Raw genomic sequence first — 15,222 nt, forward strand, 5'->3', positions numbered from 1 at the left:
GTGCTTTATGCTTTGCCACACTTCTTAAAGCTAATAAACTATACTTTTAGTTAAGCTAAGTCTGGATTCATGACTTGGGCAGAATGAACCCAGAGGTTGGAAAGCAGAGGCCTTGGGAAGGTAAAGCTTTCAATCTCTCAAAGTAAAAGTGAAGTGTGTCCTTCCTGTCTGACTGCTGGAGTGGCTGTTCTCAGCACCCAGAATAGGAGGTTTGGGGTGGCTCTCTCTACACGCGTGCCTTGTTCTGTGCAATGCAAGGCATGAACTTGCTGTGTCCACATCCAAACGAAATCAACATAACCATTTAACCATTTCCATTGATTGCTCCTGGGCTGCTGTCATGCTTCATTTTTCTTGTGTGGCACTTTTTGAGCACAATGCGAAAGTTTTAACATTCTTTGGATGCTGCATGCATGTACAAATGGGCACATGAAATAAGCATAACTTTGATTATATTCCATTATACAAATAAACAGATTTTTTTTAAAGTGACACATTTTTAAAAAGAACATTATTAGTCTCAGAAGACCAGGAGGATCTTAAAGGTTGTATTTTATTGGCATAGCACTCCAGCAAGCTCATCATATTGAAGACTCAAAGGCCCCTGATGAGCCCCTGCCTTGGCCAGAATAGCTGACAGGATATACAGGTCACCTCCCCCAAATTCTCTACAAATTGCAGAGTATTTGAGGAAGATGTCTTTATGCATGGTTTTTGAGGAGGAGGAAGTAACCGTGGCACCTCCTTCCCTCTGTGCTTCTGCTTGCTCCAAGTCTCAGTGGAACAGGCAGGAATGCTTCCCAAGTTTTTCCTCAAGCCCTTCGCCTGCATAGGCAACTACAGATGCGGAAGCAACCCAAAATTTGTTGATTGCTGAATACATAAACACATTTTTCAGTATCTCCAGAACTATAATCCAGACCATTACTTGTTATTTCGTGTGATGCATTTCCATGGTGAATTTTCTAGTCCCCTTAAAGCTCTAAAACTTCTGGACAGCCTTGCCACGCCTGCATATTTTATCTTCAACATTTGTATTTCTGGGTTTTGAAAACGCATCTTCTTATTGGCTCACACACGCCTGCAGACAACTTCATTTTTCAAAGTGTCATGACTTGAGGCTGAGTATGTGATCCAACACATCTGAACAGCACTTGCATTTGAGGAGGTGTGCGGTCCTGTTTGTAATGGTGGTTGTGTGATGGTGCATTCACACAGGCAAGCCAGTTCTCATGGAAGCAGCCATCAAATGGTGTGGAAGCACATGTGAACGGGCTCTGTAATTCCCTGACACTAAAGAGCCTCGCACAACATCCCTCTCTAGCAGGTTTCATCTGTCATCTTCATTCTGATGCTGGCTTGTCATTATGATTGCTCAGCAGTTTCACGGCTTGCTTGTCTATACTGGAATTGACGCCGTCTGCTTCTTTTTCATGTTCTGGTATGCAGGTGCAGCCCACAGGGATAGTGACATAATCCTCAGTGTAAACATATCGGCCTCCGGTGCAGGATGTAGTGCGGCGCAAGATGACTGTTGGCATGTACACTGGGGTGCTCCGAAAGTGGAAATTCTCTTCCCCGTAAACTCCAGTAAGGCAGCCTTTGCACAGACAGTACGCTTCGGGAATGTACTTTGGATATCTTGTGGGATCATAGGAAATCCTGTGCCAAAGCAGAAGAATAAAGACTCAGTTTGTGCCTCCTTCCCATCCCTTCCTAGCATCTTACTTTAACCCCATCTGGAAAAGATTACAAGCAAAATGTGGACAGTTGCTTTGCATTATATGACGTTTTTGTTATTATGCCAGGGAGGAGGAAAACACAGCTGCAGCTCTCAAAGTCTTGCCACTTATTTGTAAATGGGGCTCAAAAATAATTGGACAGCTCCCTAAATGGAACAGAATCTCAAATAAACATGGGTTCAGTTATTTAGTTTATCAGATGCTTATTAGACCTTAAGGGCAGTTCTCACACCTGGTGCACCTCAAGTGTTTGCTGGAGTGTTGCAGAAGCACATGTCTCCTTCCAGGTATTATCAGCTGTGGATTCTATGAAGTCACGCTCTGTGTCCCGATCCCCTGCAAGTCTTATAGAATGGTTCAGTTGAGGCCAGGATTGCAGGCCCTTCTTTGCTACACCTGGGCCTTCAGCAGAAGCCTGCAATGCCTTCCCTATCCCTCTGTCTCCATTCCGCCCCCCCACACACACAAAAACCCGAAGCCTGCTTAAATGTCCACACATCTGGATGCTGTTAGAGATGCAGGAGCAGGGTCAGTCTGAGAACATGGCAGCCATCCCCATCATCTCTGCGCCATTCCCAGACTGTGAACCACACAAGGCAGTATGTGTGACTGCACAAAGGTTCACTCAATGAGCAACCGGAGTGGGGGGAGGTCAACATGGGTTGTTTTCCCCCTCAGTGAGGATTTCTCTTCCTTTCCGTATCAGGTATCGCCACAGCCAGAAACAGGTTGCAGAAAGTTGTCATTCCCCTCCCCCTGCCCCATATTTCCACCAGAACCAGGAGTGGATAAATGAGGTTTATTGAACATGTCTTCTGCTTCACTTAGGTGTTCTATTTGCACTATTTGGCTCACTTGTTTGAGTTTTCTGAAGCCATCTGCTCTGGATATACTTTTTTGTATCACATTTATCTGATGAAGGGAGCTTTGACTCTTGAAAGCTCATTCCCGGGAAATCTAGATGGTCTTTAAGGTGCTACTGGACCCAAATCTTGCTCTTCTATTAGAGACCAACATGGCTACCCACCTGAAACTATCTTCTCTTTTGATGAGTCATACTGTGATCTGGAATGTCAAGGATGATCTCTGTGGGGCTGAGCTAGTCCTGCTGTTGGGTGTCATGGTCTTTGTGTTCCTTATAATAGGCTCCATTTTGCAAGAGACAATGAAAAAAAAATCTATGTTGGAAAACTATTTAATCTGCACCAGGACATTACCTTTTGTAGCAGGTGGAATGATCAAGCAAAGCAAGGGGAAAGGAAATAAAAAACAGAAGGACGCACCAGCTTGGCCTACATGTGGATATCATCAAAATAGAATTCTATCTCTGCACATTTTTGTATGATGATGGTGTGCGGACTGCCCTTCTTTCAACATGTGTACTTAAACCTACATTTTCTGGTGCTTCCATTTCTGATTCCCAGCTGTATGCTGTGTAGCTATTGCAAGCCTGTTCCAAGTTCAGTGGAACACTGGCCTGTCTGAAAGGCAGAATCGACACCATTCTGAGCTTCAGGTAGCCCTGCATACTGCAGTAACGTGTATATTATTGATACATTGATCACCATGTCAAGATTCTACCAGGGATGGATAAAGGCCTCTGCGACAAGTGAGTGTGAAAAGGGCACTTTTCGTCACTCCTAAACAATTCCCTTTCAATGGCAAAGGTGTCTTGATTCTTTTCTCTCTGTTTCAAAGATATCTGTTCCTTTCATGGCAGTTGTTATGCAGAAGCATTCTGGACAGTGAAGTAACATGAGACAGAAGTCCTCATTTGAAAATCCAGGCTGCCATGTTTTTTGAACACACCATGATACATATATAGCACCCAACTGGTTGTGAGGTTGGTGATGTTGCAGCTGTAGCCAAAGGATTTGGCTCACTCTTAAGAAAAGATGCTTCCGAGTTGCAGGTTACAGGTGTCTTTTTGTGCCTGTGGACATTGGGAACATAGGTTTAGATAGGAGGGTTTTCTGAAAAGCATTCTTTTTACAAAGCTATTGCTTTTTATAAGTTCATGAAAGATGCTGGAATGGAAAACAATAAGAGTAATTCAAAGCCAAGTTGCTGATCCATCCTCTGGGACTGGTTTGGCATAAATATCCAGCACTTCATGGCTGGCTGCACTGAAAAATGGCTGAAACTAACCTCTGGACCCCCCAGTGGAAAACTGAATCCAAGTTTCTGCAGCTTATGTTCATATGTGGAGCAGGGAGATGCTTTCCTGGGGAAAAAACTTACTCTTTGTACACTCAGGCCTCACTATCTAGGCACCTGAGTATAAACGTTTCCTAAAGTAGGTGGGGCTTGCTTTCCAGCCGCTCCATATTCCAGTGGTCCTCAGCTGACATGGCCATTTTCACACACACGCCGGGAGATCGTGCAAACTCACGGCATGAAGCATCTTCCTAGCACAATCTCCCGGCACAATCCCCTTTAATGGCCCGATGATGTCAGAAAAAGCGCCATTAAATGGGATCATGCCCCGAAATCGCGCTAGGAAGACGCTTTTATGCCATGAGTCTTCCAGGTGTGTGGCCGTGTGAAAAATATTTTTATTATTTCCATAGCAGAATTTCAAAAAGGAGGCAAGCTTTGTCCACAGGCTCACACAGGCAGACAACAAGGAAATGGGGGCAAACAAACAGAGGCTTTATCTTCGAATTTAAATAAGGTTGGCTTCTTTTATTTTTGCTGGCAGTGCTGTTATGTCTCTGACATAGGCAGAAATTCCATAGGAGCTCCTCTTACCACAAAACAGCACCTACAATTATTAAAAATTTCACAGGGTGACCACCTTCTAACCTAGAATGCTGCTATGTTTTTCGAACCCATATGACCTACTTGGAGCAGGATAATTTTCTAAATTCCCACTTCCTGTCCCCTTTCAAAGTTAACTATGATGTCATGTTGCACATTTATAAACCCACCTAATCAGGATTGCAAATTCAGGTTTCAAACTAACCATTGTTAGCGTGTACATCAGTGCAGACTTAATGCTGCACCATGGTTAGCTGAAAAGACCTGCAAGGGGTGTTCAGGCAACGAAAGGGGAGAAAGTGCCTGAGTGTCCAGGGCTTCAGTGGTTAAAAATCAGGAATGTTATGGATTACATCCCACCAGCTTTGCTGCTGACTCGAGTGGAAGGACCACTAACTAGATTATGCAGGTGTAAAGCTTCACCTGCTGAATTTCTCCATCTCTTGCAACTATAAAAGGCACAGGAGCGCCATTCAAGGATACAAGTTGGTATTCCTTCCTTCCTTCCTTCTTTCCATGTTCTCACAGAAGTTTCTTTCTAGAAAAGATTGGTACATTCTCCATTTGTCTAAATTTTTGCATCCAAGGCAGCTAGGAAGTTTATTTACATTTCAGATATCCAAGCACAAGCATGTAGACTCATCTAGCCAAAGCAAGGTTTATATTAATCATTCACTTCAGGCTTATGTAAACATCAAGAATTTTAATACCTAATGCCGAAGATAATAAAAGATCATGTCTCCTAGAAGTCACAAAATGGCCTTATAAAATCCTCTCCTGTTGTCTCATGGCCATAATGTCTCTGTATCCAGCCTCATAACTCAGTGGTCTCTTAGCTAAAGGGAAAATGGCAAGATAGAAACTCGACTGCTGGAGTGAGGTTGGGTGGAATCCATGCTGAAGTGACCTGTTGGAGCAGCCAGTAAATGTGGTTGGGCTGCCGTTCACCCCAACACAACAGTGTTTTTTTATGATGTAAAAGGCCCTTTTGGCTTTCACCACTGGAGCATAAATTGGCTTACAGGCAAACTCATTTTGGATGCCTTAGCAAATCCAACTGTTGTCATTCAAAAAGTAGGCACTCAGTCAACATATAAACCAATATGCTAGACAAAATATGGACAATAAGCCAAACCAAACGCCACGTTTCAGGCCTGTAAGGAGGTTATTGTCCTTTGCAGCTGGACCATAACAGTTGGAATAAGAGGGGTTTCCCCCCCCCCTTTTTTTGCTCTCAACAGCTTATTCAGAGGTGACGTAGCTAAAAACTGTCAGCTGTGAACAGCTGGTTAGATTTGCTGAGCCCAGATCATAGCCACTGCATATCTGGAGGTTAATTTCTCAGACCTCAATCCAGCGCAAGTTAGTAATGACTAAGGAAGACCAAACTACATGGTACATGTAGCTGCAAGATTCTGTGTCTCCCACCACCCCACTCATGGAAGCAGAAATCTTAAGCAGAGAACCAAACACAGGGCAAGGAAGGAGGGGTGCATAACCATTACTCCTTGTCAATTTCCACACTCAAAACCACCCTTTCCAACTGCTTTTCTCCTTGCAGGGAACAAGATGAGACAACCTCTACAGCTAAAGAAGTGGTATGTTTGCAAGCGAGTGTGCATGTGTGGGCATGCATGTGTATGTAGGGTTGGAGCTTTTGACAGACGAACAGCTTGGCAGGGAAGGGAAGGCATAAAATAACCCCTTATCCTCCGGTCTTGATTTAAGTCTCCTGTATATTCTCTTTCTTGGGGAGGAAGTGTATTCTAATATGGCTACAAGTAACTTGGCTAGCTTCTGCCCAGACTCAAGAAATCCAAATACCATTGAATTAAATGGAGGAAATGCACAGTTAATTCCCATGTATGTTTATCTTGGAAGAAGTCTCACCAGGCACAATGGGGCTTACTTCTGAGAATACACACATACGATTGCAGTGCATGGCCCTTTTAATTCAGTGGGACATAAGAATGCCTTAGTCTCTCTGGATCATATGGACCCAGCAATCAGAAGCTTCCTGGTACCTAGTGGTTTCTTCATTCATTTCGATGGAGGGGGTTGACTAATGCACACATTTTGTGGTGTCCCTGGAATTTTGGGCTGGGGTGACTGTGTATGTACCCTGAGGTCTAGAAAGTAAATAGAATTGACTCCTTTTCAGATTTCTAAATGCATAAACTGCATAGTTAACTATAAATAGTATTTATAGTTGGTTCTGGGTCCCAAGAGGTTATCCAGTTACAATTGCTATTGCTGTTAACAAAATTATTCCTGATTCATTCCATAAATGCCTTGTTTCTCAGAGTGTCAGAAGCGAATTAACAGTGATTCAAGATGACTGTAGTCTGCAAAGCCTTCCTACAACTTGGACTCAATTCAGGATGTCTGGAATTAGTGGTTTTAAAAAAAAAATTATTGTAGAAGAAGAAAGCAAAAGCAGCAGTAGTGTGCACACTCTAGAATGGAAAATATTCTGGTTTGTATATACCGGAGGATGGAGACTGCAACTGTGACAGTGTTAACAAGACTCAGAAGGTTAAGGTTGCCAAATGCTTGTGCGCCTCCCTTGAAAGACTTTCAGCAAGAAGAGAAGTCTTCAGCTAAATCCCCAAACACTTTTGAAAATCCTAATGTAATGCCTAAAGCCTAGTGCTGCACTAGATCTTGCAAAGCCACTTTTAATCCCTTAAAGAGTTTAATCTGGAATAAAAAATGAAGCTCCTCCCACCCTGCACTAAGTCAGCACTCTGGAGTTGTGTGTGTCTTGATTCCTGAAACGTGGCTTGCTTATTTGAGATAGATAAACCGGCTGAGTAAACCGTTCCTTGCCTGAAGTCGCCTGTACCTTTGGTATCTTTTGTACAGGCAAATACAGGTTCGGATTACAGAAAATGTGAAAACAACAGAGGCTGCATCCTACGCGTACTACCTCTGAAGTGTCCCATCGAAACAACTGGTCTTTACTTCAAAAGTGTAGTTGTCAGTCCAATTTGGGAAAGAGGACTTCGCAAGCACAGGAAACGAAAGAGTTATGGGGGCAGCCCTATTTCCCCCATGCTTTTCCTATAACCCGTCATTCACATTTCAAACCAGGTTCAGAGTTTCAGTTTATGGGGGAGAAGCAACCCCTCGGTTTATCCAAGCAACTTCATTTGGACATCATAAGAAATGGGAGTTTGACTGAAGACTTCTGAAACCAGGAAGTCTTTGATTGTGATCTGCCTCCAAAGGGAGGAGGGAGGGAGCATGCAAGCACCACAAGTTGGTGTCCCTGGCTACAGGTCTTTGTGAATACAAGGTGGAATCACCTTTGCAATGGATGGCCCAGAGACATTTTCAGCTCGAAAATGACTGTGTGATCTTGTCCCTCCACCAAGATTGAGAGTTTCAAGCTTATCCTTTTTCCTATGGAGTTTGCTTTCAGCTTGTAGGCGACGTTTTCCATCAATCCCTATACATAACAGGCTATACCTCGAAAAGAACTATATGAGGCACCTCCCTGCATTTTTTTAAAATAATGCACTTGGGATGAAAAGATGAAGCCAAGCAACCTAAGGATGTAGTCCTGGGATCTCCACTAGAAAAAGGGCTTCAGTTCCCTATATTATAAATATACTTTTACATCCTGTTTTTCTCCTTAGTGGGAACCCACAGTGGCTTATATCCTCAGGGTATAACTGGCCCAAGGTAGCTCACTGAAAGCCAAGCTACAAGTGATGCCTGATACAAGTTGGACACTTGTCAGCTTCCCTCAAGTTTTGATGGGAAATGTAGGCGTCCTGGTTTTACAGCTTGGCTCTCCATTACAGCTGCAAGACCAGGATGCCTACATTTCCCATCAAAACTTGAGGGAAGCTGACAAGTGTCCAACCTGTGTCAGGCGTCACTTGTAGCTTGGCTCTGAGCATCCATGGCCAAGTGGGGATCTGAACCCAGGTCTCTCAGAACCTAGTCCAACATGCTAAGTACACAACACATGTTGATTCATGGTGCCACTGAGCTAAAAGTCCAAAGGCTGATGTTGGACCTGGCCCAGGTCTCCCCTACAGCATTCAACAAATGCCTTGAACACTCCTTGTGAAATACTTCAGTTGCCTGGGTTAGGAATACAGCCACATGGAAGGGAAGGCTTTAAACAAGGGTCCATGATAAATGGCAGCGTATCAGACCGGGTTTAGCTTTCTAGGGAGGAACTACAAGGGAATCATTCAACTTTAGATTTATTTACCTCCATTATTATTAATAATCTGGAAACCTAAACAGAGCAGGTTAATGATAGCTAGAGATGATATCATACAGGGAGCTGGCAAACAAACCAACGAGGAGGTGAAAAGCAGTCCAAAGAGGCCCGTGTAAAAGGGAAATGCACTGAGGTGAAAATACACTGAAGTAGAGTTCTTAGGATGAGTTCGGAGCATCGCAGTATGGAAAACACAAAGGGCTCCTCCTCTCTTAAGACTTAACGCAGCCTGGCTTTCTCCCCGCTCTGCCTGGAACTCTTTCCTGGGATGCCTTTGTGGTGACAATTCCTGTTTTTTCTTTAGATCTCATATAGTTGCCTCATATTGAGTTGCAACATCAGTCTATCAAGGTCAATATCTCACTCCAAGGTCTCAAGCAGGAGTCTTTCGATCACCTACTGCCCAGTCCTTTTAACTGGAGATGCTGAGGAGCAATCCTAGGACCTGCTGCATCCCAAACAGATGCTCTGCCACTAAGCCACGTCTCCATCTTGCCTCAAAGCTAACATTTTTCTGGGAAGCCTTAGGACTTACCGGCCAGCCTCCACTGCCCGCCCCCCTCAATCCAAAACAATCCTTTTGCTCATGTTTATCCCTCTTATTTTTGCCTTTCCTTCCTACTGTAGAATTTGGATAGCAAAAGTCTTGGGGATAGAAAATGTGTGGTTTTTTTGCTTGTGTTGGCTTGTGTAGCACCCATGTACACCAAGAGCATTACAGACTGTTGTGTTCCGTATTACATAGACATTTGCAAAATGAGAAGTATACATGCCACAATCCAACACAGAGCTGTGCTTAAGCCCACTGAAATCTCCATGCCCTTCAGCAAGGACTCTTTCGAGAGTTGTCAGAATGGCTGGCTTTCATTTTTAGACATTAAATTCATTTATTTAACTCTCTGTCTCTGAGTTCCAGATAAACCAACACACGACAACTCCATACCCAGCAATTAGGCATCCAAATAATTGCTAGCTTTTATATTTCCAAAAGGATGGAGGAAAGTGCTGCTTGTTTCAATAGGGTTTGGAACACCTGGCCCAACAACACCCCCTTCTTTCCATTTTTAAAGCTCCCCCAAACTGCAGAGTAAAGTTTTGGCATTCATACCCAGTAACACTTATTCCCCTCCCCCCACAACTGCTTTTTTGAATGAACGCAAACATTTATTCACAACTCCGTGATGTTTTAGTTGGTCCTAAAAAAGACTGCTATTGCTTTTGGATTTATCTCAACAGATCAACAAAGCTAACTGCAATTTCAGCAATAGGTAGATTCATTCAGCTTACATTATATGCTAAATATTTCAGTTTTCCTATATAAAGAAGGAGGCAAATTTGAAGTGGACACAAAATAGTCTTGGATAACAGGATGAGGGCCCCAAACGTGCTGAAAGAACAGCCATCCCAGTGTTGATGGCATAAAGAGAGGGGCACGCTCCTGATGACCTCTCCACTAAATTCTGCATTTTATTTATTTATATCCTGCTTTTCTCTCCACCAATGAATGAATTAATGAATCAATTTATTGTGTTTAGGCCATCACAAAATTACAAAAATCTCACTAAATAAAATACATTATATGTACAGTACAAATTTTACCAATACATAGAAAGAGATCAACTAAAACAAAAGTTAAATTAGGACCCAAATTCAATATGTTGACTACAAGTTCAGGTAACGCACTCTTTCTTTGCAGTGGTATCTTTGCAGACCTTATCTTCATAGCAGCAACGGCGAAGAGTGATACTCTATACGTTACATGTGCATCAATGGGAACCTGAAGCAGCTTACCACATCATTCTCCTTCCTCCATTTTATCCTCACAACAACCTTGTGAGATAGGTTAGGTTGAAAGAAAGTGACTGGCCCAACTTCCCCAACAAGCTTCCATGGCAGAGCAGGGATTCGAACCCGGGTTTCCCAGCTCTTAGTCTGACTCTCTAACCACTGCACCACACACTGGCTCTCAATCCTTAGACAAGATTTCCCTCCACTCCTGTCGCTCACTTACCCCTCTGCCTTGGATCATGCGTCATCATGAACATTCCTGGCTTCTCTCAGTGCCAGGTACATGTACTTTTAAACAGCACCCACCAAACAGCCACCTCATTCTTGTTTAAAAGGCACCAGCTTGCAGGCACGAGTTTACGCACACAGGTTCCGAGCTGGATGAGCAGCCATGCACAAAAAAGGGGTGCTGCATGCAAGATCCATCATCTCTTTGTTGTGTACAGTAAGTTCTGTCACCAGCAAAAGAAACAATAAGATGTTTTGAGGAGTGCAAGAAACTGGACATAGGCCTTCTGCGCACCAAAGATATGATCAGTGTGGTTGCTGATTTTCCATGAGGGCTGTACATATACAACCCTGCCTGCTGTGTGCAAGTGCAGCTGGATCAGGGCCACCGTGTCAGTCCAGTAGAGTACACCCCTTCATCCTACCTGAAAGGAAGGCAGGGGAAGTCATAGGCCACTGTGGTGTCATGCTTAGAGTGTTGGACTAAGATCTGGAATGCTCAGGTTCAAATCCTCCCCACTCTGCCATGGAAGCTTGCTAGGTGACCTTGGGCCAGCCACACAACTCAGCCTAACCTACCTCACAAGGTTGTGGTGAGGATAAAATGGAGGCGAGGAGACTGATATAAATTGCTTTGGGTCCTCATGGGTAGAAAGGCAAGGTACAAATGAATTAAATAAAGAAATACAATAAACTGGCATCCGATGTTCCCAAATATTTTAAGCCCATGCCTGCTATAGATGCTTGAACTCTGCTTTGGTTGCAGCCCTGTCACTTTATGAGCATGGCTTCTAATGACTTTACCCTGATTTCAGCAAATATTCCTGATTTGTAAACTGCCCGGATAAATCAGGACAGGGCATTACCGTCAGCTAATTGGTGGGATGAGAGCAATGAGTGACGCATTGCTGCTTTTCAGCTTAGGTTCTGGAAATCGGCCTTCTGCACCCTGCGACATTGGTGAAATTCAGGTAAGGGCTGTTTTGGGTGTTTCAGCTTATGTAGAAGTTCTGCATACGGGCTTAGCATTTGATTTTTCTTTCTCATAAACATCATTTCAAAATATATTAACTTGGTTAAAAGGCCACTTTGAGAACACAGCCATTTTTATCTCATTTTTAAAAAAACTAAACCAGGCAGAAGACAAGCCACAAAGCAAATGTTTATTGGTAGTCCTTTAAAAAGCACCATTTTTATTTTCTACATAGCACAAATGTTGCCGTTCATTCACAAAAATGAATGCATTGTAACAACGTGAGCTCCTATTTTTAAAGCTAGAAAGTATTCCAGTTTGTAACCTGATGTGCCTCTTGTGACACATTTATGTACAATTAAAATAGCATTTCCCCAAATGTTAAGGTTGGGCTAAAAATATGACAGCCTTGTAAATAACAGCTGGGGGCCGGGGGGGGGGGAGAGTAGAACACCCAAACCCTACTCTGCTTGCTCTATTGCTTACTTAAGTTACACCCTTTTGAATCTATTTAAGTCCAACGGTTTTAGAAGGGTATAATTCTGTTTAGGGTTGCAGTGTTAATTTATTCACTAATATCTGGACTACAATCAGGAGAGAGAAAGTGAGTCAGCTCCCAGTGCAGCGCGCATAATGCTGCCCTAATTAACAGAGGCGGCCCTATGCAAACTCTGCACAGAGTTCTTCTAGCTGCAGTGCCAGTTGAACTCAGGCCAGAAGGGAAATGAAGAGAGCCTTTATCGTATCCTCAGTATTGCTAGCCCTGTAGAGAATGAGTGCGCATGGCTTTTTATTCTTCCTTCTAGCCATAGGACAGGCAGCTGCAGAGGGACAGGTATGAACTAACCCCTCTTTATCAAATGGGGGTGGGGGCAGAAATGAACCTGAGTTCAGATTACCTGTATGACCAAGGAGAGACACTGTTGAGGTTGATGGGGAGCCGGTACTTCTTGTCCGTAGAAGACCTACTTCCTGTTGGACAACTGATGTTGTGCTCTTTTTCAAGTGGCTCCAGCTGGAGGGTGTGGTGAAATGCACTGAGCATGCCAGCTGTGAGTCTTCCATACAGCTGCTCCAGCAGCTCCTCAGGCCGGTCGGCACAGGTTCGAGTCCGCATTGGGCGTTTGTTCACCTTGAAAGCCTCTAACCCAAGGAAATTTAGCCCACAGAAGAGAATCCCAGCAAGTGCCCACATCTGTAACAGCAGACGGGAAAGCAGAAAGGATGCTTTTAAGCACATGCTTCAATGTTCTGCAACATTTTAAGAAGGATTAGAAGTACCATCCTTTTCTTCTTTTTCTTTTACATTTTACATGGCTTTCGTAGCTAAAGAAGCCTACTGTTGTTTAATGTTAATGTCAGAATTAATGTCCTCTATAATGCAGAAAAAAGGACACTTTGACACTGAGAGGACCTACTAGATCTCTGTCTCCTAAACAGTAACACCTGCTATGTGCCGTCATTTTTGCTGTGCATATGAACTCAGCCAAGGGAGCCCATATCCAACATTAACAGCATTAATCACCTGTTGGAAAGCTGGATTCAGTCCAGCATCCCCCAAGCAGGCGACCACATCAGCAATGTGCTAAAGGGCAGGGCATGGAGGATTCAGTCCAGCGTGGCTCTTCACCTGGTCACTGATGAGTGTGCCAAAATAACCTGCATTTCAGAATGCATTTCACTTTAGTAACCCAGTTCCTAATAAGAGAGGCAGCATTTCAACAGATCAGCAAGATCTGAGCCCAGTGGCACCTTAGAAACCAATCGGATTTTTCGTGTATATGCTTTTGAAAGTTTATATACTTAAAAATCTCTAAAGCTTATGCACAAGAAAATCTGGTTGGTCTCTAAGGTGCCACTGGACTCAACCCCTGCTCTTTTACTGCAGACCAACAGGGGACCTACCTGAAACACTTCATCAACTGAACAGATTGGGGCTGAGTTCTAATCCTGCGTGCAAATTCATTGTGTGCCAACAACAACAACAACAACATTTGATTTATATACTGCCCTTCAGGACAACTTAATGCCCACTTAGAGCGGTTTGCAAAGTATGTCATTATTATCCTCACAACAAAACACCCTGTGAGGTGGGTGGGACTGAGAGAGCTCCAGAGAGCCGTGACTAGCCCAAGGTCACCCAGCTGGCTTCAGGTGGAGGAGTGGGGAATCAAACCCGGCTCGCCAGATTAGAGTCCCGTCGCTCTTAACCACTACGCCGAATATATAGCTAACATGAGCCATCGCTGCATCTATCCGGTGAGTCCAGCTGGGAGGCGGCTCCCCAGGGCAGCGGTGCTCGGTGGTCTACAGCGGCAGCAACCTGTGGGCTTCTCCCTTCCTCCCTGGCTGCGCGCTTCCCTCGCGGGTCTGAACAGCCTCGGGCGCGCCTCTGCCTGATCCATCCCTGGGGAAATCGCCCGAGCAGGGAACCTGGGGACGCTTTTCTAGCCAAGCCAGCTTGGAGAGCCGCCTCGAGAGTCTCTTTCCAAGCCTGCCAGCCCCGGGCGGCTTCCTGGACAGAGAAACTTTGATGCCCTCCTGGCGCGTCAGAACCATTTCCAGGGTCGGGATTAAGCCCACAAATGCACCACTACAAGGAGGGCGGATTACAATGCCTCTTCTCCCCACCCCCACCCCAGCAGCAGCCTCCGGAACCATTGCGCCCCGGATCCAGCTGGTTCGGGTCCAGGCAGGCGCCGGGGATGCAGCGATGGGTACATGCTAAGGACGCCCTCGCCAGAGCGAGCCGCACGATTGCCAAGAGCCCGAAAGGACGCGCAGGTCCCGCCTCTCTCCCCCGAGCCCGCCGGCCCTTACCTTGACCTGCTGCATGGTGCCGCCGCGCCCGGAGCCCGGCCCGAGGCGAGAAGCGGCCGGGGAGCGCCGGTGGCTCTTTAATAGCCCGCGGGGCTCCTGGCCTTTCGCAGTAGGAAGCGGGAGGGCGCGCTGGAGGAACGGCCGCTTCTTGCTGCGGCGCCTCTGCCTGCCGGTGCCAGAATCATGTTCAGCCCTGGCGGAAGGGAGGGAGGGGGGGGGCTTTGCAAAGCGGGGAGGGAGATCTGCAAAGCCTTGGAGAGCTCCGGGAGGGGTGTGTGTGTGTGTGAAAACCGGGGCAGTGTGAAGTATCCTGACCTCAAGTAAAGGAACCCACCCGGATTCTCCAGCTGCCCTGAAAACGTGGAACTTGAAAAGATGCCTGTCAGGTCTGCCCAGGGCTCCTCATGACGCCCCCTCTCCCCAGCTTCCCAGCTAACATCGGTGCCCATGTACAGAGGAGGAGGTCGATTAGAACTTGACAATGAATGGGAGGTTGTGAGGGGTCATGTAAAAACTAGGAGCATCCATGCCTTAGATCCATGTTGATGCCATAAAGACATCATACAACAGCTCTTTAATTGATGGCTACAGATGTTCCATGTAAAAATTGCATGAGGCTCTGTGGCTTGGACCTGTGTACTGCTATCACAGTGGTGCAACAAATCACTGGA

The 15,222-nt window shown here is 45.1% G+C and overlaps 1 protein-coding gene across 1 annotated transcript; it reads right to left on the bottom strand.

The window, feature by feature from the left end:
• Nucleotides 1-561: 561 nt before the first annotated feature.
• Nucleotides 562-14,642, bottom strand: IL17D (interleukin 17D). Its single transcript, XM_054974650.1, has 3 exons — nt 14,552-14,642; nt 12,631-12,926; nt 562-1,662 (listed from the first exon to the last, which is right to left on the bottom strand). The coding sequence occupies exons 1-3, from the start codon at nt 14,564-14,566 to the stop codon at nt 1,344-1,346; spliced, it is 630 nt and encodes a 209-aa protein (XP_054830625.1). The 5' UTR covers nt 14,567-14,642; the 3' UTR covers nt 562-1,343.
• Nucleotides 14,643-15,222: the final 580 nt, after the last annotated feature.

The sequence above is a fragment of the Eublepharis macularius genome, chromosome 3 (assembly GCF_028583425.1).
Source record: "Eublepharis macularius isolate TG4126 chromosome 3, MPM_Emac_v1.0, whole genome shotgun sequence".
Classification (NCBI taxonomy): Eukaryota; Metazoa; Chordata; class Lepidosauria; order Squamata; family Eublepharidae; genus Eublepharis; species Eublepharis macularius.

Bases quoted from the DNA above. Each gene is read 5' to 3' on its own strand.
- IL17D (XM_054974650.1), bottom strand. The intron at 1,663-12,630 runs GTAATCTGAACT...GCTTTGGCACAG, and splicing joins GTCTCTCCTTGGTCATACAG to GATTTCCTATGATCCCACAA.